Source organism: Myxocyprinus asiaticus, chromosome 12 (genome assembly GCF_019703515.2).
Source record: "Myxocyprinus asiaticus isolate MX2 ecotype Aquarium Trade chromosome 12, UBuf_Myxa_2, whole genome shotgun sequence".
Classification (NCBI taxonomy): Eukaryota; Metazoa; Chordata; class Actinopteri; order Cypriniformes; family Catostomidae; genus Myxocyprinus; species Myxocyprinus asiaticus.
Window position 1 is genome coordinate 10,016,775 of NC_059355.1, and position 27,947 is coordinate 10,044,721.

General features: G+C 38.3%; 1 protein-coding gene across 2 annotated transcripts in view; it reads right to left on the bottom strand.

The window, feature by feature from the left end:
• Nucleotides 1–27,947, bottom strand: part of LOC127449207 (protocadherin-9-like) — a 525,519-nt gene that overhangs the window by 147,841 nt on the left and 349,731 nt on the right. The window contains exon 4 of one of the 2 annotated variants that reach the window (XM_051712477.1): nt 26,464–26,665. In XM_051712477.1, coding sequence (XP_051568437.1) covers nt 26,464–26,665 — 202 coding nt within the window. Of the gene's footprint in view, nt 1–26,463; nt 26,666–27,947 lie in introns of those variants that run through there. The other variant, XM_051712478.1, reaches the window with a different exon arrangement.

The window sequence follows — 27,947 nt, forward strand, 5'->3', positions numbered from 1 at the left end:
ATTCATGACCTTCTGCATTTACACTTTATTATTTCCATCTTGTGTGTAATGTGTACTTCAAGAGTACATTACAGCACAATCCTTGGAATAAATTTCCCTTTTTGTTCCCTTCCAGATTGTGTTTATTGTTTTATTGTTTATTGTGCATTCACTGTTACCATGGTAGCAACTCTGTTCATCATAAGTACAAACTTGGTGAATAAACTAAATTCTGATTCTGATAGGAAAAAGAAAGAAAGAAAGCTTTTCAAGAAAAAACAAATAATAAAATAATATGCTGGTGTTAATGTTATCTGTGATGAAGAGCAGAAATGATGGAGAGAATTCTCCTGGAAGAGTGTCCAAAGATACAGGAAGATGTAGAGAGATATGGAAACCCTCCCACCGCTGTCTTTGCCAATTCTGCTTTCTCTCCGCTCAACAGAGTGTGTACTTTTCCACCCCCATTCCTCTGTATCTCATTTTCCAAATTCTCTATCTGCAACAGCATTTGCACTCTTCAATGTGGTTCGGCACAGGAGCAACAACCTTTACAAGAACTCAACCCATGCCAATGTTTCAGCTCATGTTTCTTAGAGTAAACCAAGCTCTGCTGTTTTCCTGTGATTGCTTTTATGGTTATGATTGTGTGATAGGGTGTTTCTCAACTATGGTCACTTTTATGTCCCAGAAGTAGATTTTTATTAAAACTAACAGTTTTATCTTTTTATGCTGTATGAAGGTCATATTAAAACTGATTTTTTTTTTTTTTTTTTTTTTTTACCATACCTTCATTTATGTATAAATGGGAAACACTTTACAAATATGTTGCATTTGTTAACATGGGTATCATGAAATAAAAGAATTAGCTCTAATTTTGTATAACACTTTAAGGAATAGCTCACCCAAAAATGAAAATTCTCTCATCATTTACTCACACTTATGCCATCCCAGATGTTTATGACTTTCTTTCTTCTGCAGAACACAAATGAAGATTTTTAGAAGAATATCTCAGCTCTGTAGGTCCATACAATGCAAGCAAATTGGTGCCAACAATTTTGAAGTTCCAAAGATCACACAAATCAGCATAAAAGTAATCCATAAGACTCCAGTGGTTAAATCAATGTCTTCAGAAGTGATATGACAGGTGTGGGTGAGAAACAGATCACTTTCACATTCTTCTTCTTGTGTTTTTTTGTGATTCACATTCTTCAAGCATATCACCTCTACTGGGTAGGGAGAAGAATTTCTAGCAAACAAAGGACTTAAATATTGATCTTCTATCTATCATATCACTATCTTTTTCTATCATATCACTTCTGAAGACATTGATTGAACCACTGGAGTTGTATGAATTACTTTTATGATGCCTTTGTGTGCTTTTTGGAGCATCAAATTTTTGACACCCATTGACTTGAATTGTATGGGCCTACAGAGCTAAAATATTCTTCTAAAAACCATAATTTGTGTTCTGCAGAAAAAAAGAAAGTCATACACATCTGTGATGGCATGAGGGTGAGTAAATGATGAGAGACTTTTCATTTTTGGGGTGAACTATCCCTTTAATCTTGGTTGATGTTAATGGTAACACTTTACAATAAGGTTGAATTCCATACCATTGGTTAACATGAACTAACAGTGAACAATAACTTTACAGGATTAATTGATCTTGATTAATGTTAATATACTAATTGGGTAAACTCATCTGCTAAATGTAAAAACAAACACATGTCCTACTGTACTAATTACATTGTACTAATTAGATGTAGTTAAGATATCCTTCAAATCAGTCATTTTGGATCAGTACAAAATAACACATTTGTGCTATGAATGCTTATGCAAATGTTGTGAATATTGTCTAAGACATGGTCTTTTTTATCCTTCTCCATAAACCATAATAATCCTTGAATAATACAAGCAATATCACGTTGAGTGGTGCACTCAAACCGTACACTCAAAGCACAATGCATGTGCTAACAATTTCATTTTAATATCAAATTCAGACAGCACTTGGCAGTGCTCGGTAAGTTTGACTCGGTTAGCCACAGTAAGAGCGGATTAGTGCTCTTTTCAGAGAAACCTGGCCTAACATCTGCCACTCTGCCCCCTGCCAGCTCCTTCCTTATCACATCTCTCAACACAGCACCATGTGCTTACCAACAGGGGGTAAGAAATCTACAGGCCTCTTTCATACTGCGTAGCAATGAGCCGCTTTTAGACTATATTTAAAATGGCACACTGAAACTCCCCAACAACAGTGGCTATGGAGGCAAATTGAGGACTAAAGTATCTAAATCTGACTACAAAAATAAATTAAATATTTTGAAACTAAAATATAGAAACATAAATGAAAGTGTTCTTTTATTTTTTTTTTAGTTATACTTTATTTCAGCCTGATTTCATGAACATCATGTGACTGTGGCAATATTTTTGCAAAATGGCGTGCTTCATTACACTTTATGCTACAGTTTCCCAGTGACATGTCCAGCGGGGGGCACCAAAAGCAAGTGAAATGGTGCCGTAATGAGACACGGTTTTTAAGGTGAACATAAGATGGAGGTTTTACTGAGTAAAACGTACCTCCTGAACCTAAAACTTTAACCTAAACCTAACCAATAGTGTCCTAAAAGCAAATGAGAGGTGAACAAAACAGACATCCTCACCGTAAACCAACAACTAAACCTTTAACCTATAGTTTCCTAATAGCAAATGAGAGGTGAACAAAACAGACAACCTCACTGTAAACGAACAACTAAACCTAACCGATAGTGTCCTAATAGCAAATGAGAGGTGAACAAAACAGACATCCTCACCGTAAACAAACTACAACCCCAATTCTGAAAAAGTTGGGACAGTATGAAAAATGCTAATAAAAACAAAAAGGAGTGATTTGTAAATTATATTCACCCTTTGATATATTGAAAGCACTACAACTAAACATTATATGATGTTTTACCTTGTGAATTTCCTTTTTTTTTTTTTTTTTTTTTTTTTAAATGTACAGTAATTTTAAATCAGATGATTGAAACCCACTCCAAAAAAGTTGGGACAGTCAAGTGTTTACCACTGTGAAACATCACAGTTTCTTCTAATAACACTTAAGCATTTAGGCACTGAATACACAAGTTTATTAAGTTTAAAAAGTGGAATTTTCCCTCATTCATCCATGTAGGTCTTCAGCTGCACAATTGTACGGGGTCTTCGTTGCCGTATTGTGTGCTTCATAATGCACCACACATTCTCAATTGGAGATGGTCAGGACTGCAGGCAGGCCAATCTAGCACCCACACTCTCTGCTTATTCGGCCAGTATGTGGTTTGAAGTCGTCCTGCTGAAAATTCTGGGATGTCCCTGGAAAAGATGGTGCTGGATGGCAGTATATGCTGCTCCAAAATTTGACAATATCTGTGTGCATTAATGGTGTCCTCAAAGATGTGCAAGTTACCCATGCCATGGGCACTGACACACCCCTGGCCCATACAGACACTGGCTTTTAGACCTGATGCTGATAATGGCTTGGATGGTCCTTTTCCTCTTTGGCCCTGAGAACCCTCTTTCTGACCCTTATGATTAAACAGGTCCCTTTAAGACTTCTCTGTGCAATAGGAATGAGTAAAACTACATATTTTTTAAATCAACAAGACATTGGGTTCCCTAAATTACTAAATCATTTGTAGGACGCAGTGTAAATTTAGGGTGGTTTCTGATTCTCTTGACCCTGATCAGCATTTATTCGGGGGCATTTACAGTGTATGATGCACATTCTTGCATTCATAAACAAAGTCACAAATTTTCTGAAAAGGTTTTACCTTATGCAAACTTTTCAACAGCTAAGTTACAGCACATTGTCAAGCTACTGCATTAAAGTACCATCACTAAAAATATCAAAGATACCAAAACTAAAATATAAGACAAAATCTAGATAAACTATTCATTCTCAAACACACACAGCAGCCGAAATTACTACTATTTCACCATCGTTATATTCAAAGTAGTGTCCACCATATGTAGAGCACTCCATACTACATCACTCACATGTCTGGATCATGCACCATGTGTTCTCAATACAGCATTTATTAAATTTAGTATCCAGGTGGATGTGCAAGTCACCCATGTGTCAAAGGGCAGCTCCTGGACAAAGGGTGAAGACAGTGAACACTCCCCCTGCCACGTTAGTGCCACTCCCTGCATAATTCAGCATTTCTTGGTGACTATAAATAAATCTTCTGAACAGACCAGCATAGGTGGTCACCAGCTTAGCTTCTGTACTGTATTCTAGTTTGCTGGCATCCCCACTAGGCTTCTCACCTAGCTTAACAAGCAATACTTCCTATGTCAACCAGCTTCTCCTGAAATATAATTCCGATAAACCATCTTCAATATTTCCTGGGTAACAGCTATTTTTTTTTTTTTTTTTTTTTTTGAGGACTGGTCAGGGTGGGAGACCAGCTGGACGAAAAGATAAACCAGCTGAAAACTAGCTGGGACAATAGGCAGATCAGCCGAGCTAGCTTGAACCAGCTTACTGACCACCAAGCTGGTTTTCACTGGCCAGGCTGGTCTGATATGGTGGTTTTAGAGGGCTTTTGGGAACTTTTCAGCTGATTATGTTGGCCAATCAGCTAAACCAGTTGAAAACCAGATAGGAATACAGGGTGATCAGTTGAACCAGCTAAACCAGCTAAAACAGCTAAAAAAAAGAAAACAGAAAAACAAACAAACAGTTAGGACAACAGGGAGACCAGTTGAACCAGCTTGAAACTAGCTTGCCACCAAGCTGGTTTTCACTAGTCAGGCTGGCTTGATTTGGTGGTTTAGAGGGGATTTGAGGATCTGTGAGGCGGTCAGGCTGGGAGACTGGCTGGCCAACCAGATAAACCAGCTAAAATCCAGCTAGGACAACATAGAGACCACTTCAACCAACTTAAACCTAGCTTGCATCCAACCTGGTTTCCACTAGTCAGGTTGGTCTGGTTTGGTGGTTTTAAAGGGGTTTTGAGGACTTGTCAGATGGTCAGCTGGGCGACCAGCTGGCCAACCAGCTAAACCAGCTAAAAAACAGCTAGGACAACAGGAAAATCAGCTGAACCAGCTTAAACCAAGCTAGCTACCAATCTGATTTACACTGTTCAGGCTTGTCTATTTTCATGGTTTTAGAGGGGTTTTGGAGACTTATCAGCCGGACAGGCTGGTAACCTGCAAGCCAACCAGCTATACCAGCTGAAAACCAGCTAAGAAAAAAGGAAGACCAATTGAACCAGCTTAAACCTTGCTCTCCACTGGTCAGGCTCGTCTAGTTTGATGGTTTTTAGAGAGATCTGAGGTACTTATCAGCTGGACAGGGTGGAAGACCAGCTGGCCAACCAGCTAAACCACATAAAAAATAAATAAATAAATAAACAGCTAGGACAACAGGCAGACCAGTTGGACCAGCTTAAAGCCTAGCTTGCCACCAATCTGGCCTCCACTGTTAATGCTGGTCTGTTTTCAGGGTTTTAGAAGGGTTTTGGGGACCTATCGGCAGGACAGGCTAAACCAGCAGAAAACTAGATTGGCCAGGCTGGGAGACCACTTGAACCAGTGTAAACCAGCTAAGATCAGTAAACCAGACTGGGCTTGTTTAAGCTCAGTTTTTTTTTTTTTTTTTTTTTAAGTGAACCAGCCTGGACGAGCATAGAAATCCTTGTATGGATTTTTGTATAGATTACATGGAAATGTCAATGTTGCCGAATATAAAATATGGAGGATTTAAATCATTTAATAATTGAGGCTAATTTATTAGAAGCATGTTGTACTGTTGTAGACTCAATATTGTCCATAATATTCAATGGAGATCCAAACTTTCCTATTATACCTGTTCACTTGTCCAATGTCCACCACACACCTCTCGCAAATAGCCGCTAAGACTGAATCTCAAGTGTGCCGTAGTTCATATTACTAATTCAATCTGTGAGCTTAACAATGCCACTGGCAGAGCATCCCTCTGCTAATTAAATAAACAATAGGTATTGTGGAGGCTGATTGTCAACATAATGGCTTTAAATGGGGCTTTTGTGTTGATTGTGACTGGTGGCAGATGGGCAGACTGATGGCAGAATCTCTCCTGTAGAGCAGGCAGCAGTGGTAGGCAGTGAGCCTGAGGGGCCAGTCAGACGGTGGGAGGGGGCCAACATCCTACAGGAGCCCTTGAACACATGGGCCAAGTGCTACTTTGAAATTGGAAGGACATACAATGGACCTAGGTTGGACCTAGTCGGACTCTCAAACAAACAGATTGCAATTCCGTTTGATGCTACTAGTGGTGCATAAATTACACATATCATATTGAAATGTTGTTCATGCAAGTTTGAGTCTTCCAGGAGTATGAATAAAAGTGTTCCACAGAGTTTTTGGTGCGATCATTAACTGCTGAATAGTTTGTGTGAGCCGATAGAGCAAGTGTTACTGTCATAAGTCACTGATGCACTGCACATCCAGATGAATGTTGTGTGTGTTGGTGTGTAAGTGTGTGTGTGTGTGTGTGTGTGTGTGTGTCCCGTTTGTCAGCAAGGGAATTACCCATCATCTCAGGCTCATCAATGATTGATGGTAAAAGTGCTTCCATTTTCATGCTAGAAAACATAACAATCTCCTCTCTCCGCATTTAGTATCATCACCCTTGACCCCTTTGCAGTGCACTGGGTTAGTCCACCATCCAGGGGCATTTTCACAATGAATCCTCAAAAACAAAAAATTGGATAATAATTAACAGTAAAAACTAAGGAAAAGAAAAAAGAAAGAAAGAAAACACCAAAAGATAAAGTTTCAGGGGGAGGCAGCGACTCTTTTGCCTCCCATGATCTCACTGTGTTCTCATTAAGGACCTATAGCATGGGGTTAATAAATGTGATAAGTTACATGAAAAGAGGCAGTGCCTCTACATTGTGATAAAGCCCACCTATTGTTTTCAAAAATGACAATCCGAATGAATGGCTCAAACTAATTACAAAGCAAACGACTCACCAACTCTGAAATCACCACTTTTAGACATGTCCAAATCTAAATTAACTTGAAATTATATAAATAATTTTTTTTTAGCAAGCACTTTACCAATAAATTATTATTACAACTTGTTCTACTACTATTACTACCAAGGGTTAAATTGGGATTTGGGAGGTGGGGGAACCTTAAAATCAGGAGATGTCGAAAGCACTCCCCACCTTTAACTTTCACTTTCAGATGTGAAAGTGAAACTAAACAGGCAACAGATGTGACTTTCAGATGTAAAAGTGAAAGTGGAGATTTAAAAAAATAAAAAATAAAAAAAGACTTACATTTTGACCTGTTTCTCACCCACACCAATTAGCGCTTCTGAAGATATGGATTTAAACCACTGGAGTATTATTAATTTCTTCTATGTTTCCTTTATGTATTTTTTGGAGCTACAAAGGTCTGATCACCATTTACTTGCATTGTATGGACCAACAGAGTGGTGATATTGTTCTAAACAGCTTTGTTTGTGTTCTGCTGAAGAAAGAAAGTCTTACGCATCTGGGATGGCATGAGGGTGAGTTAATGATATAATTTTCATTTTTGGGTGAACTATCCCTTTAAGCAATGAAAACAAAAATTATGAGTCTTTGTTTTAAAAAATAGAATGTTAATATAAACATATAAGAATGTAATATTATTGGTTGCTTGTTTGTTAAAAGTATGTATGTTCCAAATGCCTTTAAAAGAACAGTAAAATGTGTCATAATTTGCTCACCCTCAAGCTGTTCCATATTACTTTCTTTCTTAGTGCAACAAAAAATTTACATGCAAGCCATTGTGATCAAGCTTCTCTCATAGCTCTCATGAGCACGAAATGGACCTCAAGATTTTCACCGAAAATAAACATTTCTGGTTGTTTATCACCAAAAACCTATGGTATGCCTTCGGAAGACTTGGGATATTATGCACAAATCGCATGGACTATTTTTATGACACCTTTGTGTCCTTTTTTAAGCTTTAAAGTCAGTCACTATGCACTGCTTTTGTATTGAATTGACAGACAGGATAAGTCTAAATGAATTTGGGATGACATGATGGTGATTAAATTAAGAAATAATTTTCATTTTTGGGTGAACTATCCCTTTAACCCAGAAACTTTGTAAACATCAAATGAAACTGGAAAATGAATTCACATTGGACTAAAAAACCCAAATGTAGAGAGAGAACTTTGCCTCTTCATTTCCATAACACTCACTGCTGCTATACTTCCATCAGCAAGTCCCACAAGCCCTGGTGTATATACACAAAAACACACACTCATACACATGTGTGCAAGTACAAATCCACAAGTTCACAGGTCAAACCCATCTCTCTGGCCCTTTATGACAGCACTTTATGACATCCATAAACATATTCCCTTGTCACTCTTTCATGCTCCCACTGAATGCTTTAAATCAAGTGTTAAAAGGGTAGAAAACAGCTCACCATCACTTTATTCACCGCAGAGATGGAAGATTTAAATATAAATGAACGTGCTGCTTTTCAAAGCCACAGTAGACTCCTAACACCTTGCTTTGGTGGGTATGAGAGTAAACCGCTCTCTGAACTGTGACTTACACTTAGCAGAGAGGCTGTTACTTTGCTTGAGATATTACACCACAACAGCTCAATCCCCCGTTAGATCTTACATCATTTCACAGTCTCCTGCACACGCCCACACTCACACTTTTGCCTTTGTTTGTTTTCTTTGAGAAGATTCTTTTCAGCTTGTATGAAGCAGAAATGCTTGTTTGTGTTCCGTTCTGTGAACGGTGTCAAGGCCGAGGTGTTCCACATCTGGACTGATGTTGGCACATTTAATGTTTACAGTAAGCGTTTCTACACAATAGACACAATGTGTCACGAAATCCATAAGAAATCATTCTAGTGTGCTAATTTGTTACTCAATAAACTTTTCTTATTATTAGAACAGTTAAACACGGTTGTGCTAATGAATGAAGTGTGGAAATCGCAATAGTTGGTGAGGAGGTATTGAGTACACCTGGAATTGTTACAACTCACTTTACATTTGCAAGTCAAATTTTGGTTTTACAAATTGCCAAAAAGAAAAAATAAATTTCTCCAGAAGCATCAATTTCTTGCAAAAACAAAAATGTCTTAGTGTTCTGAAATTTTTTAACAGTAGTGTATCTCTCTTAGTGAGCATGGATTGACATACACAAGTCAAGAGAGTTGTCAAAAAATATACAAATAAACACACACACACACACACATATATATATATAGAGAGAGAGAGAGAGAGAGAGAGAGAGAGAGAGTTGTATGTCAATCCAAGTTCACTAAGAGATATACGCTACTGTTAAAAAGTTTCGGAACACTAAGACTTTTATTTATTTTTTTTATTTTTTTTGCAGGAAATAGATGCTTCTGGAGAAATTTCCTTTTTATTTTTGGCAATTTGTAAAACAAAATTTGACTAGCAAAGGTCAAGTGAGTTGTAACAATTGCAAGTGTACTATATATTATATAACATAATCTAAACATCATTAACAAGTCAAAATGAAATAATTATATCATCAAAGCAAAGCCATTTGATTGAATCTTTTTTTTTTTTTTTTTCATGTAATCAGACCAGTGTTTTTCCACAACGGAGTGAAAGGAAGGTTTGGTCACAGTTACTAAGTGTTTCCACTGCAGTGGCACTCTCATGCTGTAGGTGGGATCTCAATAAAATCTTTTCAATTACATGATTAATTGTAAACTTGGTAATTACATTAATTAGTTGATCGTATGAAGGATCCTGCCCCTTGTCATGGTACCACACAAAATGAGACTTCGACTCATTATAAAAATATGGTTGCCCACAGAATGCTGTGACAGATCAATCAGAATCAAACTTTCCAGAGAGCCATGTTATAACCATCAGAATGTGTTTTATGTATGTTAGAGTCTCCATTGTGTCCACAGATGGGACAATCAGCATTTAACAAGGACAATACTTTACTATACTACAATTCTTTGCCACACCAACCATTCTAATGTTTATACATAAAAGCTAAATTCATCAGTCAGACAGTCATAATTGCTCTCCTTCCTGCGATCACTCATTCATCTCATTCCCGGCAAGCTGTCAGTGCTACCAGTCAAGCACGGCAAACACGGCATCCTGCCAACGTTTGGTAATTAATTTCAGTATTTCCACAAAGGCAAATGATTGACAGATTCATGTTTGCCTTGAATCCTTATTATTCCACGAATGTGGCTTCTTTTCCTCTGCACCTCCCCATTCCTGTCCTCCTTGATTTTCTTGGGTTCTTCAACTTTTTTTGCACTCCTCTTTGAGTGCAGTGTCTGGTATGAACAGTCTGTCGCTGTGTGAATAGAGGCAGTGTGGACACGCTTGGCTTCCATGACTCAGTGGTTCGCTTGTTATTGAATTATTGAGGTACTGTTATCGATTCTCTGTTTAGAAACACAATGGCTGTGTACATTCTGCAGCTTAATACATTTGTCACTCCTCGTTTAAGTGCTTAGAGGTAATCAGTGCGCACAAAGGCAAATTCGTTAAACGATCGTGCCACTTTAGCATACTTTTTTAAAGCAAAAACCCACATATTATTCTCTAACCACTTACAATCCAGTTTAAATGGAGTAATTGTCATTATATTCAGCGTAAACATGCCTCCTTTATATGTTAATTGAGCTAATTATCAATTGTGCCTAATTCAATAAAATGTGGTGCTACTTACCTAGTACAACTGACAGAATTTTACTTCAAATAAAAAAAATGTAACTAATTTGTATATGTATTTAAGTTCGGGAATTGTGTACAACACTAACCGTATTAAACACTAATTTTGTGGCCGTGTTTGTGCCGTTACCTGATTTGCATGATTCCTTTAGTGAATCAGGTAATAAAACAGTGCAGACAACATATGCAAAAAAGTAGAGGTTGACTGATAGTAGATTTTGCAAATACCAATAACTTAGGTGGTGGAAAAGCTGATAAATGATTAATTGGGCAATAATTTTCAAAATTGATTTATAGAATGTTAAAAACATTCTTTGCCTTTCCTAACTCTGAAGGCAAGGGTCCAAAATGAATAAAATCTCAGATTGCGCTTCAAAATGTAACTGAAAAACTAGTTGTTATTGCAATGATGTAACTCTATTCAGTTCAACAAGCTTATACAAAACACGACACCTCTGTCAACGCCATGTTCACTGCACCACTTTCCAGCAGCAATGTTCCAACACTATGGAATCGACAGCAGCATAAATTATTTTGCAAATAAATTTTAGCCAAGTTGTGATCTTACAGTTTACAAGGAATGCGATGAGATAAAAAAAAATAATGTGCAGCGCAAAGTAATGGCAAGAAAACCTGTCTTTCAACTGAGATATCCTCGCAGGCTGCGTGCAAAAACAGTACGGCCAGTGTAATCCAATTCACGAGCAAATTACTATTTTCAACAGGTTCAGCATTTTTAAAGAATAACAAACTCACTGAGGCTACGTCCACATTATTCTGGATACATTTGAAAAAGGCATTTTCATTTTCGAAACGCTCTCTGTCCATACTGCCATTTTCAAATGTTTTCCAAAAGTTGCTGGTCCACACTGAAACCTTTGAAAATGCTTACATCCCCTTACTGTACATGCAAAAAATAGATGTTCCACATACGGTCTGAAAAACAATTTTCCTTGTGTTCCGCTGTTGGACAGCAATTCCACGTAAACTTCCCATCGCCTTTTAAACAATGCAATGTGAAGGCTGCACAAAGTCACATTTATCTTTAACAACGCCATCAAAGTGGATATCAGGCACAACAACGCCGCTACAGTGTGGGCAGCCATCTTGATTGTTTTGGGTTGGAAGGATCACATGACCGCGTCACATGACAACAAATATGTCATTGTTTTTTAGATAGAGTATCTCCGTCTTCCCTGTCCACACTACAACGCGCAGACTGTGTTTTCAAATTGATCAACTTGGGAGAGCGTTTTCGAAAAGCTCTGTGTTCGCTAGACAAAAACGCAGTCACAGTGTGAATGGAAGGCCAAAATGTACAGATCAAGATGTGTTTTTGAACAAAAATTTACTAGTGTGGAAAACGCAAGTCTTCTGTCGCTAACTTTTCTTTTGTCAAAAGAAGCTAAAATCAAACGGGTTAAACTGTTGGCCTTGTTTACAGTCACTAGATGCCAAAACGTTGCTGATTATTACCATATAAACCATCACAATTTTTGGGAGTGACTCCTGTGTTCCATAAACACGTGGAACGGTACTTTTTGGGATTTAAAATATTTAAAAGTCTTCAAATGTGGCTGTTGCTCCCAAAACTTAGCAGTTTGTACATGGACACAGGAAACAAGGAGACCACAAAATTTCACAAGTTTTATAATATAAAACGTCCAGTCCAGAACGTCTTAACAGGTGCTCTGGAGTGATCGTTAGTGGAAATGATGCAAACTGTTCACTCTAAAGTCCGTCACAAGGGAATGTTTTCACTATTCTGTCCAATCTGTCAGTGTGACATCAGAATGCTTGTTCTACGTTTATCTTTCACTGTACTCTTTAACAGTCGTTTGTGTTTTATCATGTTCTTTCAGTTCTGGGTTTCCTCACCTTTATATTGACAGCTACGTGATGGCTGAGGATGGCAGATCACAAACTCAAATTCTGCCTTGCAATCTTCAAAAAACAGGCTGACAAAACATGCATCTTTCTCTCTCAGTCTCCACCACTAACTTAACTCTGAACTGAAGCTATGTGCTCTTGATAAATAAGAGCATATTTTCCCTCTCATGGGTCTTGTAGCATACTGTACAAATCATACATGTTTTATTTAAAGGCACTTTATAAAATGAAACTCTCTAGAAAGGGGCAAAACTAAAAGCAAATAATGAAGCGGTACAACATTTACTCTATATATGTTTAAGTAGCAAACTGAATCACTAGTAATCACAAAAAAGATGGCTGCTGTTTTGCGAGCTCCGACACAACACTGCAGTTTTTTGTTTGTTTTGTTTACAATTCTATGTTTTTTTTGTCTTGGATGTTGTCTGCCTTATTGTCATACACTTTTGGACATTGGTTCTGCAATTACACACCATAAACAGGACTTCAAATTCCTCAATGCCGACCCGCTGTTTACAAACATGCCAGCGGAGCCCTTTGTTTGGGCAGCCCGGCCGCGGAAATGCAGAAGGAAAAGGGGAAATAGAGCCGGCATTCTCATCAGAGTAAGACATCGCAGAAATCGACCCCCGCTACCCAGTATTCTACTGGCAAATGTTCAGTCTCTGGACAACAAGCTCTGTGAGCTGAAAGCGCGGATCTCTTTCCAACGAGAGATGAGGGACTGCTGCAATATCTGCCTTACAGAAACTTGGATGTCTGCTGAGATTCCAGATTCAGCCATCGAACCCGCGGGGTTCTCCGTGCACCGAGCGGACAGAGCGAAAGACCTCTCAGGTAAAAGCAGAGGTGGTGGTGTATGTTTTATGATCAACAATTCCTGGTGTGATCAGAGGAACGTACATTCTATCAAGTCTTTCTGCTCTCCTGATCTGGAATTTTTCATGCTTCTGTGTCGACCATTCTGGCTACCGAGGGAATTCACAGCGGTCATTATCACTGCTGTGTACCTCCCGCCACAAGCCGACACAGACCAGGCACTCAAGGAACTGTATGGGATTATAAGCAAGCAGGAAACCACACACCCTGAGGCTGCATTCATTGTGACCAGGGACTTTAACAAAGCCAATTTTAAATCAATTGCACCAAAATACCACCAACACATCAGTTTCAACACTTGAGGGGACCGGGTTTTAGACTATTGATACTCTCCCTTCCGGGATGGTTACAAATCCATCCCCCACCCAACATTTGGCAAATCGGACTACTCTTCCATTCTGCTTTTGCGCGCTTACAGGCAGAAACTGAAACTGGAAGCACCAACCCTCAGAATGATCCAGTGCTGGTCGGACCAATCAGATTCCACGCTACAAGACTGTTTTGATCACACAGACAGGGAGATGTTCCGGTCTGCCTCTTATGACGACATCGAGCTTTACGCTGATAGCGCAACGTGTTTCATCAGAAAGTGCATAGAGGATGTTGTTCCGACCAAAACAATACGGATCTACCCCAACCAGAAGCCATGGATAAATAGAGATGTTCGAGCTGCACTTGGTGTGCGGACCTCCGCTTTTAATTCCGGGAATGCGGAGGAGCATAAACAAGCCAGTTATGCCCTCCGCAAAACTATCAGAGCAGCCAAACGCCAGTACAGGGACAAGATTGAAGGACAGTTTAACACCACCATCTCTAGAAGCATGTGGCAGGGAATTAATATCATCACTGACTTTAAAGGGAATAAAAACTCTCGCGGTCGAAGCTACAGATGTTAGTTCACTCTCCGTCTCTGTAGCGGATGTAACCCAATTCTTCTGACGGGTGAATATCCGTAAAGCCGTGGGTCCAGATGGTATTCCGGGCCGCGTCATCAGAGCATGCCAGAACCAACTGGCTGGTGTTTTTATGGACATTTTCAACCTTTCCCTCTCCTTGTCTGTGAACCACACATGCTTTAAAACGTCCACCTTTGTGCCTGAACAAAAGTAATCCAAAATCACATGCTTAAATGACTGGCATCCTGTTGCTCTGACCCCCATCATCAGCAAATGCTTTGAAAGTCTAATCAGAGATTACATCTGCTCTGTGCTGCCACCATCACTGGACCCATTGCAGTTTGCTTACCGCAACAACCGCTCCACTGATGATGCCATTGCATCTACAATACACACTGCTCTCTCCCACATGGATAAAAGGAACACTTATGTGAGAATGCTGTTTGTAGACTACAGCTCAGCATTCAACACCATAGTGCCCTCCAAGCTTTATGTGAAACTCTGGGCTTGAACAGCTCGCTGTGCAGCTGGATCCTGGACTTCCTGTCAAGCAGACACCAGGTGGTTAGAATGGGCAGCAACATCTTCTCATCACTGACCCTCAAAATTGGAGCCCCACAGGGCTGTGTTCTCAGCCCACTCCTGTATTTCTTGTACACACATACAAGAAATGTTATACATACAAGCTCCAGTGCCATCATTACGTTTGCTGATGATACGATGGTGGTAGGTCTGATCACTGACAATGATGAAATGGCCTACAGAGAGGAGGTGCACACTCTAACAAACTGGTGTCAGGAGCACAACCTCTCCCTCAACGTCAGCAAGACAAAGGAGCTTGTGGTGGACTTCAGGAGGAAAGAAAGAGAACACATTCCCATCACCATCAATGGAGCACCAGTGGAGAGAGACAGCAGCTTCAAGTTCCTCTGTGTCCACATCACTGAGGAGCTCACATGGTCCGTCCACACTGAGGCCATTGTGTAGAAGGCTCATCAGCACCTCTTCTGCTTGAGACGGCTGAGGAAGTTTGAAATGAACTGCCACATCCTCACACGGTTCTACACCAGCACTGGCTGGCTGCATCACTGCCTGGAACGGCAATAGCACCGCCCACAACCGCAAAGCCCCACAAAGGGTGGTGCGAACTGCCAGACACATCATCGGAGGTGAGCTTCCCTCCCTCTGGGACATATATACCAGGCGGTGTGTGAAAAAAGCTCAGAGGATCATCAGAGACTCCAGCCACCCAAGCCATGGGCTGCTCTCACTGCTACCATCAGGCAGGCGGTATCGCAGCATCAGGACCCGCACCAGCCGACTTCATGACAGCTTCTTCCCCCAAGCAATCAGACTTCTGAACTCTTGATCTCTCACGATCAATATACACCAGCACTGCACTTTATTAATCTTATTATCTTACACTGGACTGTCATAAATTATATTCTCTCTTAACAACACACTGGCAACTGACTATCAACCGACAGTCTTAATGTCAATTCAATAAAATACAATCTACTGTATATTTTATATATACTATATATACTATTTTTATTGTATAATGTGTATTCTATATTGTATGTGTATTCTATATTGTGTGTATTGTATACTGTACATTGTATATATTATTTGTATATTGTGCTGTGTGTAATTATGTGTATATTAGACATGTAAATTGTGATGTGTAAATCTGTTTATTGTAAACTGGTATATGTCTCATGACTGTCATGACTGCTATGTTGCTCGGAACTGCACCCAAGACTTTCACCCACTATTGCACTTGTGTATATGGTTGTGTGACAATAAAAATGATTTGATTTAGTAGAGAAATTAGTGGATGTAGTTTGAAAAAATTTCAACAGAATGATATAAGCAACTCACCATAGGCCCATGCCACGAGACTGGCTACAGAAAATAAACAAAACATTTTTTTTTCAGTGCACAGTATAGGCCTAAATGCTACTCTTATTATTGCAGCAATAGCATAGTATGTTTCTATGCTGTTTTGAACATATTGGCCTAATTTAACATTTAATACTTAAGGTTTAATTACTTGGTTTTTCAAGGTTGTGTGCTACATGTGCGTCAATGCAGATATGATCAGTTACCCAGGAATCTCCTCAAAGAGAATACAACTTTGGGCGCTTTAATTTTTAATGATCTGAACTGAACTATAAACCCAAGGCAATGAAATGTGCATCAATAAATAAATAGCTATTGGTTATTGTACATGTGTCTAGTGTTTTTAAATACTGCCCCACAACCACCAGCAGCAGCATCTCAACCACCATTTAAAACCCAGTGTTAATAGATTACAAATTAAATAATTGTGAATTGTACATTTGTAGCATAGCAACCTGGGAACGAATGTGGCTACTTGTTCCAGGGGTTGTTCAAATCGCAAACCATTTAAAATGATTTTACTAATAATTTAAAATGACCATAAGAATATTACAACATAATTATTTCACTGTCTAGCTTTTAAATTACATCTACCCATTATCGTATAATTTCCTCAGATCTTTTTGTGCAAATGCAGTGCCTTGTCTCTTGATAAACGTGTTATTTTTTAAATGTCAGAATGAAGTAGTGGCGCATGAAACACTGACCTAGAATTAGCACCCTTAATACCTTTTGATTGAAAGCATAAAAAGAATTAGTCAATCTGCATAATTGCTAATTAGATGCTAATGCATATGTACTCACAATTAACAACAGCTGTATGGAATAAAGATAGAATAATTTTGGCCCAGAATTCCAGAAGTATATGATGTATATGTCACATTCTTGGCTCACACGCAAAACCACTGCAGATTGTGTATTAGCTCCCAGTCGCTATTTTCTTACAAATGCTTAAAAGGTTTATTTATTTATTTTTATTTTTTCTCAAAATCACTCAATTGTAGATCTTAACAGTATCCCATAATTGTCATCTCACAGGGTTGCTTTTGTTCAAATGTATTTTGTAGAAAAGGAAATCAGCTTTCTGAAGCCTACATATGCAGAATAGACTCTGGATTGCCTGGCAAGTCCAAATGGAGCCCACTCGGATACATGTTTCCTGTGTTCTTAAGTTGTTGCACGGAATTGGCAGTCCTGTCAACTGTATTCAAACAAAAAACTAAGCTTTTTGGATTACTCATTTATAAATCGCTTATTAGTCTAGGACCTAAATATTTCAGATATGCTTGTTGTTAAATATACAGTAAACCTAACAAACCTCTCAGATCAAGCCAGTTAGACATACAGAGGGTTCACTCAAAACATGGTGAGACAGTGTTTAGCTATTATGCCACCCACAGCTGGAACCAGCTTCCAGAAGAGGTTAGATGTGCCCCAACAGTAGCCACATTTAAATCCAGACTGAAAACACATCTGTTTAGCTGTGCATTTTCTGACTGAGCATTGTGCTGCACTTATTGATTTCACTAAATCATTTTGCTTTTGTTTTTCTTTCATTTTAATTATTCTATTTTATTCTTTTTATTTTATTTTTATACAACTTTTTCTCAATGTGTGTGTAAACCATTTTTGTTTATCCTCTGTTTGATCAGGGAAGGTTAACAACCATTATGGATGGTGTTAACAATTTAATATTCTTTTTCTTATTATTCATTATAATAATGTAAAAAAAAAAAAAAAAAAATTATTCACATTTATTTGATTACTTTTTTTTTCTTATTTCATGTTCTTAATTGATTTTTATCTTTTTTTATGTATCTTGTATTTTCTTATATAAATTTATATGTAAAGCACTTTGAATTGCCATTGTGTATGAAAGGTGCTATATAAATAAATTTGCCATAGGTTTTGCATTCCTTTGCAATAGTTTGTTTCCTCAAAATATGTTTTGCGTTCCATTGCAATAGTTTGCGTGACCTCGTGATAAGTTTTGCATTCCCTCGCAATACGTTTTGCATTTTTTTGCAACACTTTTTGCGTTCCTTCGCAACACGTTTTGCATTCCTTCGCAACACGTTTTGCATTCCCTGGCAACACGTTTTGCATTACCTTGCAATAACTTCTGCACCTTTGTGAAATGTTATGCATTCCTTCGCAATAGTTTTGCATTCCCTCGCAATAAGTTTTGCATTCACTTGCAATAGTTTGTGTACCCTCGCAGTAAGTTTTGCTTTTCCTCACAAGTTTTGCATTCCCTCACAATAGGTTTTTCATTCCCTTGCAGTAGTTTGCTTACCCTTGCAATACGTTTTGCATTCCTTTGCAACAGTTTGCGTTCATTTGCAAATTTTGCATTCCCTTACAATAGTTTGTGTACCCTCGCAGTAAGCTTTGCTTTGCCTCACAAGTTTTGCATTCCCTCACAAGTTTTGCATCCCTTCGCAATAGATTTTGCATTCCCTCACAACACATTTTGCATTCTTTCACAATAGGTTTTTCATTCCCCCGCAATACATTTCGTATTTCCTCGCAATAAGTTTTGTACCTTCACAACATGTTTTGCATTCCCTCGCAATAGTTCGTAATCCTTCACGATAAGTTTTGCATTCCTTCGCAATAGGTTCTTCATTCCCTCGCAATAGTTTGCGTACCCTTGCAATAAGTTTTGCATTCCTTTGCAAATCTTGCATTCCCTTACAATAGTTTGTGTACCCTCGCAGTAAGCTTTGCTTTGCCTCACAAGTTTTGCATTCCCTCACAACAAGTTTTGCATTGCTTCACAATAGGTTTTTCATTTCCCTGCAATACATTTAGTATTTCCTCGCAATAAGTTTTGTACCCTCACAATATGTTTTGCATTCCCTCGCAATAGTTTGTGTACCCTCACAAAAATTTGCATTCCCTTGCAATTTTTGCATTCCCTCGCAATAATTTACGCATTCCCTTGCAATATTTTGCATTCTCTTGCAATGATTTATACATTCCCTCGCAATAAGTTTTGTGTTCCCTAGCAATAGATTATGTTCCCTCGCAATATGTTTTGCGTTCCTTTGAAATAGTTTGTGTTACCTTGCAATGAGTTTTACATCTGTCCCACAAGTTCTGCATTCCCCCACACTAGTTTGTTCCCTCACAATAAGTTTTGCATTTCTTCGCAATAGTTTGCGTTCTTTTGCAAAAAGTTTTGCATACCCTTGAAACAAACTTTGCATTCCCTTGAAATAAGTTTTGCTTTCACTCGCAATAAGTTTTGCACCTTCGCAAAATGTTTGCATACCCTCGCAACAGTTTGCGTACCCTTGCAAGTTTTGTATTCCCATGCAACAAGTTTTGCAATTCCTCGCAATATTTTGTGTTCACTTGCTATCAGTTTTGCATTCTCTGACAAAAGTTTATGTTCCGTCGTAATAAGTTTTGGATTCCCTCGCAATAGTGTTATATTTCCTTTCAATTATTTTGGGTTGTATTGCAACATCAATATATAAAACTTACCGGGTTTTACTACAGTAACAATAATTGAACTATTTGAAGTAAAACCATAGTGACCACAAAATTTAGCATGAATTTACTACAGTAATTATAGTTCAACTATGGTTGTAATAAAATACCATTGTTAGCTATGGTTACAGTAGTAAAACCATGGTTAATTTCCATAAAGTTTAGATAAAGGTATTGGAAAGAACCCAATATTATTGCAAGGGAATGCAAAACAACATTCGAATGGCTTACTTATAAGTTATCTATGCACATAAGGCTGGGACAGGAGAATTATTTTATCACTGAAAAAATTACACACATCACCTTCATTGCCAGAGCAGGGTTTATACACAAAATAAAGAAAATAAAAGAATATTAGAAATGCTCGCAACTTCAAAGATTAATTCAATCTTCAAGACAACCACAAACCCTCTGTTCCCCTGTGGTAGCTATAGATCACAGGAAGTTGACAAATTAATCTTCGCAGCCAGTTTTTACAGAAGAGTGCTTCTTTAACTCACAAAGCGTGCAGGTATAGAGAGATTTGTGTCTCAGTGCTCAGATTCACAGAAATTAGAAAAGCATCTGTTTTCAGTGCTATTGTTAGCTGCAGTTCAAATAGAGAAATACGAGACTTTTTTTTTTTTATGGATTTAGGTAGACTTTTGGATTTAGAGTAGCTGTTACGCTGACTTTTCATATACAGGTAACCTGTAACCTTGAACATGAGTTATGGGTCCTAACTGCCCTATTATCCAAATATGTTTTGGGGCCATTGTATGTACAGTATAGTGAATATGATTTTGGACACTTCACACTTGTATGAATTGTGCATGTGAAATTCATGTATTAAATTCATATATTTCTTTTTTTTTCCTCTGTGTCAAGGTGATTTTACATATATACTGTATATTTCACTCATCTCAAGATTTTCAATGTGGTCTCAAACTTTTGCACCCCACTGTGTGTGCAAATATATACTGTGTGTGTGTGTGTGTGTGTGTGTGTGTGTGTGTGTATGTATATATGCATATATATATATATATATATATATATATATATATATATATATATATATATATATACAGTTGAAGTCAGAAGTTTACATACACCTTAGCCAAATACATTTAAACTCTGTTTTTCACAATTCCTGGCATTTAATCGTAGAAAATATTCCCTGTCTTAGGTCAGTTAGGATCACTACTTTATTTTAAGAATGTGAAATGTCAGAATAATAGTAGAGAGAGTGATTTATTTCAGCTTTTATTTCTTTCATCACATTCCCAGTGGGTCAGACTTTTACATACACTTTGTTATTATTTGGTATCATTGCCTTTAAATTGTTTAACTTGGGTCAAGCGTTTTGGGTAGCCTTCTACAAGCTTCTCACAATATTAATACAATTTTGTCCTGTTCCTCCAGGCAGAACTGGTGTAACTGAGTCAGGTTTGTAGGCCTACTTGCTCGCACATGCTTTTTCAGTTCTGCCCACAAACTTTCTATCGGATTGAGGTCAGGGCTTTGTGATGGCCACTCCAATACCTTGACTTTGCTGTCCCTAAGCCATTTTGCCACAACTTTGGAGGTATGCTTGGGGTCATTGTCCATTTGGAAGACCCATTTGCTTCCTGGCTGATGTCTTGAGATGTTGCTTCAATATATCCATATAATTTTCCTTCCTCATGATGCCATCTATTTTGTGAAGTGCATCAGTCCCTCCTACAGAAAAGCACTCCCACAACATGATGCTGCATCCCCCATGCTTCACGGTTGGGATGGTGTTCTTCGGCTTGCAAGCCTCACCCTTTTTCCTCCAAACATAACGATGGTCATTATGGCCAAACAGTTCAATTTTTGTTTCATCAGACCAGAAGATATTTCTCCAAAAAGTAAGATCTTTGTCCCCATGTGCACTTGCAAACTGTAGTCTGGCTTTTTTATGGCGGTTTTGGAGCAGTGGCTTCTTCCTTGCTGAGCAGCTTTTCAGGTTATGTCGATATAGGACTTGTTTTACTGTGGATATAGATAATTGTCTACCTGTTTCCTCCAGCATCTTCACAAGGTTTTTTGCTGTTGTTCTGGGATTGATTTGCACTTTTCACACCAAACTACATTCATATCTGAGACAGAATGCGTCTCCTTCCTGAGCGGTATGATGGCTGCGTGGTCCCATGGTGTTTATACTTGCATACTATTGTTTGTACAGATGAACGTGGTACCATCAGGCATTTGGAAATTTTGAGGCACTGAGTTTGAAGGTAGGCCTTAAAAAATATCCACAGGTACACCTCCAATTCAGTACACCTCCTATCAGAAGCTAATTGGCTAATTGCCTAAAGGCTTGACGTAATTTCCCAAGCTGCTTAAAGGCATAGTTAACATAGTGTATGTAAACTTCAGACCTACTAGAATTGTGATATAGTCAGTTAAAAGTGAAACAATCTGTCTGTAAACAATTGTTGGAAAAATTACTTGTGTCATGCACAAAGTAGATGTCCTAAACGACTTGCAAAAACTATAGTTTGCTAATATTAAATCTGTGGAGTGGTTAAAAAATGAGTTTTAATGACTTCAGCCTCAGTGTATGTAAACTTCTGACTTGACCGGTACTTCAGCTGACTTCACTGGCAAATCCACATACTAGTTATTAATAATTATGATGTTTCTTTGAAATTGATTCATTGTAAAAAAAAAAATAAAAATTGTTTTCTCTTATGTATTTTACATTTTTCATTTTATAATCTTTCATTGTACAGCACATTGGTCAATGTCTGTTGTTTTTAATTGTGCTTTATAAATAAATTGTTGTTGTAGTTGTTTAAAAATTTAAATCTTTACATCACTTTTTAAAGCTGCCAAAGTTAAAGCAATAAATTACACCGTGTAACAGTTTATTTATTTTTTTATTTTTATTTTATTTTATTTTATTGGTTCCTGGGTAGTAAGTGTTATTTCCTAATTGGTTATGCCTCAAAAATATAGAAAATGGCTATTATTCCCCACAAACTTTGCTTTTGTGACCAGGACAGTGATATTTTGAAATTTACCTATTTTCTAGAACATTCCAGATAGATTCAGTGCTGAGTAAACTTGGAGTAACTTCTAGAACTTTCTAGAATTTTCCAGTAATATAAATAGTAGTATAAATACAGGGGCCTTAATCCCACCAGTTCAGTTTAGTTTCAGCTGCCTAAGTGGATACATATCTGCATTTTTCTGAGATGGCATCAAGAGGCTGCAAGCATCTGGCAGATGCATTTTCCTATGTCTGCGGCCAATTTATCAAGACAAGAGCAAAAAAGTTCTCCATGGAAGCATCTGCTAAGATGTGTGAGGCCCACAAGGCATATTTCGGCATGCCTGTCTGGGACCAAGACAAACCCTGGGCATCTCATTTCACCTGCGAGCACTGCAAAAAAAAACTTTGGAAGGTAAGATGGCAATTGTTGCTTTATAATTGTTGTTATAAAATTTGTTAATTTTTAAAATTGTAAAATTTTTTAATTTTAAAATGTTTTACCATTTTCAGTGTTATTGAAAATATATATCATATATGAAAAATGTTGTGAGAATCTCTTACACATTAGTCATGGGTGAAATAAATGTATTTTTGTAGGATGGTACAGAGGGGAAAAGAGAGCCATGAAGTTCGCTATCCCAAGAATTTTGTGGGAACCCACTGACCACTCAAGCAACTGCTACTTCTGCATGGTGAACACTTCCAAACATCGGACTGGCAAGAATGCACCTGCTATCACATATCCGGACCTTACTTCATCCATCGACCCGGTGCCACACTGCCATGAGCTCCCCGTACCCACTCCTCCAGAGAGAGAGCAGCTGTCTTTAGAAGAGAGCAGCAAGTCAGAGAGCGAGGAAGATATTGTAGATCCAGATGACAATTTCAGAGGTGGAGCTGAGGAGAGAAACCCATACTACCCCAACCAAAAAGACCTCAACGACTTGATTAGAGATCTTGGTCTCACCAAGTCCAGTGCCGAGCTTTTGACATCTAGCTGTGCAAGTCGCAGATCAGAGGAAGCGTCACCAACATTTTTCCAGCTTCTTCACCCGTCAAGATGGGCTCTGTTTCTGCCACAATGTGACCAGTCTGTTCGAGGCAATTGGATTCGCCTGTAACCAGAATGAGTGGCACCTCTTCACTGACAGCTCATCCAGGAGCCACAAAGCTGTGCTGCTCCATAATGGTAACAAGTACCCGTCTCTTCCCCTGGCTCACTCGGTGCACCTCAAAGAGGATTACAACAGCATCAAGACCTTGCTGGACGCCTTGAAGTATGATGAGTACACTTGGGGGCTGATTCGTAAAAGTGATTTACAGTATAATCGTAAATCTCGAAAAACGACTCACTTTGAAATCTTTTGTAGTCATGTTCATTTGGATTCATATGTTGTTTTTTCTGACTTTATGTGAACGAAAAGACACAAATTTGCCTGTTTTCTCATCGGAAATATGTAAATTTCAAAATATCACTGTCCTGGTCACAAAAGCAAAGTTTGTGGGGAATAATAGCCATTTTCTATATTTTTGAGGCATAAGCAATTAGGAAATAACACTTACTACCCAGGAACAAAAAATGTGTTACATAGTGTTATTAATTAAAATAAATTATGTCATTTATTACTTGTCCTCATACTGTTCCAAACCTGTGTAGGCTACTTTTATGGTGTTTTTTTTAATAATTTTGGAGTCATTTGTGTATAGAAAAGAGGAATCTAAATATTCTTTAAAAAAAAAATCTCCTTTTGTGTTCCACAGAAAAGAATAACACCATAAATAATGCCAGAATTGTAATTTTTTTTTGTGAACTATTCCTTTAAAATGTTGCAGAGAACTATATGCCCTTTACTTCTGAAGCTCTCGCAATGAAAAAATAAACTGTCTAATGTGTTCATCTCATCTCAAACTGACCTCTAATTGATGTTGCCATCACAGTCCAGTGATGCTCTCAATATAGCGCCATGTGTGTGTCGAATATTTGATTATGCACCGGTCTCCATGGCGCTGCGGCCATTTTTGTGCTAATTAATTACCAGGATTAAGAGCTTGTAGATAATTGGTGTGTACACCACCATCAATTCCATTTAAAAAGAGCAATTATCACCTTCCTTATGCAAATGATTGTTTCAGAGCCCCCACTCTCTCATCAAATTAAAAAGAGACACTGCTTTGCTCTAGATCACACTTTCAATATCATATTAATATCAGGAAAAGACGCGGGGTCTCACAGATGTGTATGTGTGTGCGTGTGTGTGTGTGTGTGTGTGTGTGTGTGTGTCTGTGTAAAGTCTGTTGAATCTTTCAAGAGACCCATAAAAGGTACACTTAAAATCCCAAAAAATTTGCTCATTATAGCTATGACAAAAAGCTGCCCAATGTCTCCATAACACTATACAAAGAGTTAATATGTTCACAATAAGTCAAATGCACACGTCTGACTTAAGTATCATAAAAGTTTTCCATGACTCATGCACTATATTCCAAGTCTTCTGAAGCCACACAATAGCTTGGTGCGAGGAACAGTTGGAAATTTAACTCATTATTAAACCTTCCCCTCTACCTAAGCTCTGCAATGGATGACACAGGTTAATATGGCACGTTAACACCATTTGACGCCAAATGTTATAGTTCTCACTTGTCTTGCAAACAAATGTGCTTGACCTCATTCTTGGCCACATTTGATTTGAAATAAGAGTATTTTCAGTGAACAACGACTTAAATGTTGGTCTGTTTGTCAAACTAATCTATTGTATGGCTTCAGATGACTTCAAATATAGTGAATGAGTAAATTTCAAGAAGAAAGAAATTCATACGGGTTTGGAACTACATCAATGTAAGTAAATAATGACCTTGAAGGTATCCCTTTAACTATCTCGGACCTTTGATGACACAGGTGCCCATACAGATCAATACCTCCCTGAGATGAGAAAAGTAGGTCATGGAGTGCTATCGCTGGAAAGTGAACGTCTTTGCCGCATGAGAACCCAACAGGGAAATCATCGCCGAGATACTGCTACACTCACTCAGCCCACAAAGACGTGACTGACCATTGGTGTATACATACACATAGTTCCATAACTGTCCTGTTCATGCGGAAGTGACCTCAAATCCTACAGTGAGATATTAACGACGGAGATATCTGTTGCCCGACGCTTTTTAGTTTTATTCAAGGTGAGGGCGAAAGTTCTTCTAATCCAGAGTGCTTTGATGAATAAGGCTACAAACATTAAATTCCTTCCTTCCTTCATTCATTCTTTTCTTCCTTCCTTCCTTTCTTCCTTCCAAACTTGACATCCTTTTGGCTTTCTTTCCTTCCAAACATCTTTCTTTCTTTCCTTCCTTCCTTCCTTCCTCCATCCTTTCTTTCTTTTCTTTCTTTCACCATGGGCAGACAGACTTTTCATGTCATTTCTGGTTAGGACAAATTGTAAAGCAATTAGGCAATATTTTCTGATTTTATTTTCTCTTTCATATATATCTACTGCACTTCCTCAATAATGAGCATAGTTAAGTAATTTATCCTCTGCACATCTCTTTTTATACCTATATTTACTCACTTATACTTGTATCATGAATGCCCTGTGTTTATATTGTGTTTGTGTTTAAAGAGTATCTAAGAGTAGACAAAAAAGTGAGCGGAAGAATCAAGCATGAAACAAGACAGATTTGAAGAAATATGTTTTTTATTCACTCACCAGAGTTGGGATCCGAGTTGCCGTCGGCTTCAGTCCTCTTGTCCTGCGAAGCCTGCTCATAGAACTCATCCTGCGCCTGTACCAGAGGGAGAGGGTGTGAGAGGAGCGGCCCACTGCCCACTGGCTCATGGTCACCCAGCCCACTATCACTGCAGCTCTCCTGTGAGCCATCCGGCAGATGAAACGTGACCCGCCGCTGTGACTACAAAACCAGACAGCAAAGAGATAGAGCACCATGTTAATTCTTGTCTCCTCATATCTGAAAAAAATTATTAAAAAAATGGTGTTCATTTCAAAATTTTGTGTTTAAAATGAAGGGAAAATATTTGTTTGATTTTAGAGGGCTTTACTGAACCAATAGGACTATTTAGATTTATTTGTCCGAAACTATTACTGAGCACAGCAAACACAAGTCACATTTCACATTGCAAAGCTCACTATAGAACGTATGACATTGTGTGCCATGGTGTCATGCGGCATAGTTTTGGATACAGTGTAATGCACTAATGATATGATGTGTTAATAATCGCTCTGAATTACTTTATTATGACATGCCAGTATGTCATGTGAGAAGATGAGCATCAGATATAAAAAAAAAAATAAAAAAAACATTTAGCTTGTAGCACCCTTTCACCTGAACACTGTATTTAGATCTGCAAGTTTTATGTTTAAAAGGTTCCACCCCCATCCCTTCAAACACACACACTATGTCCACAACCCCATCCTTTAAAGACATGCCAGCCAACCCAATGTCAGCAAACCTGAAAATGCAAAAAAGATTTACAGGCAAAGATTATTCTCTATAAATTTTCTGACTGGCTGAAAAAGGGTGTGTCATTTAACAGTACCCGCCCACTTTTTCAGCTATCTTGAAAGTATGAAAACATATTTTTACTATATATTTTTTAGCTGGTCACAGCTCGCTCTGCCCACGGCTCTTGTAGTCATTGTCGGAATATCACTACTGGGTTGGCACTGCCTGGCCAGAGCATCTTACTTCACATGCCATGTGCTTACACTGGGCACAGAGGCTCAGAACAGTGTGAGATGTCCGGATATCACTGGATTTAATAAAACAGCGTGTGTTTACCATCCCCAATCTCTATGCATCTAAGGTGTCCATTGCTTTAAAACCCACAACAATTCATGCACTGAGAGAAAAATTAAATAAAAATGCAATTACTGCAAAATGACTCTTGCTGCTTTTAAATAAAATAGTTCTGCATAGCTGATCTGTCACTTGCTAATTTTGACCATACTCCAAGAAATTCTAATGACATTTTGCAAAGTCCAACGGCAAGCTTTCCGCTAACCTTTCTGAGTGGCAAGTCGTCCTTTTTTTACACCATCTCTGTCGACTGTCTTAGACGACTCGGCTGTAATTATTGGCAAAAGCAAAGGTCAGCCAATCTCAGTGCTATGCAAATGACCTCATTATATATTTTGGAGCATTTCAGAAAGCAAGTGACATTCAATTAGAGGTA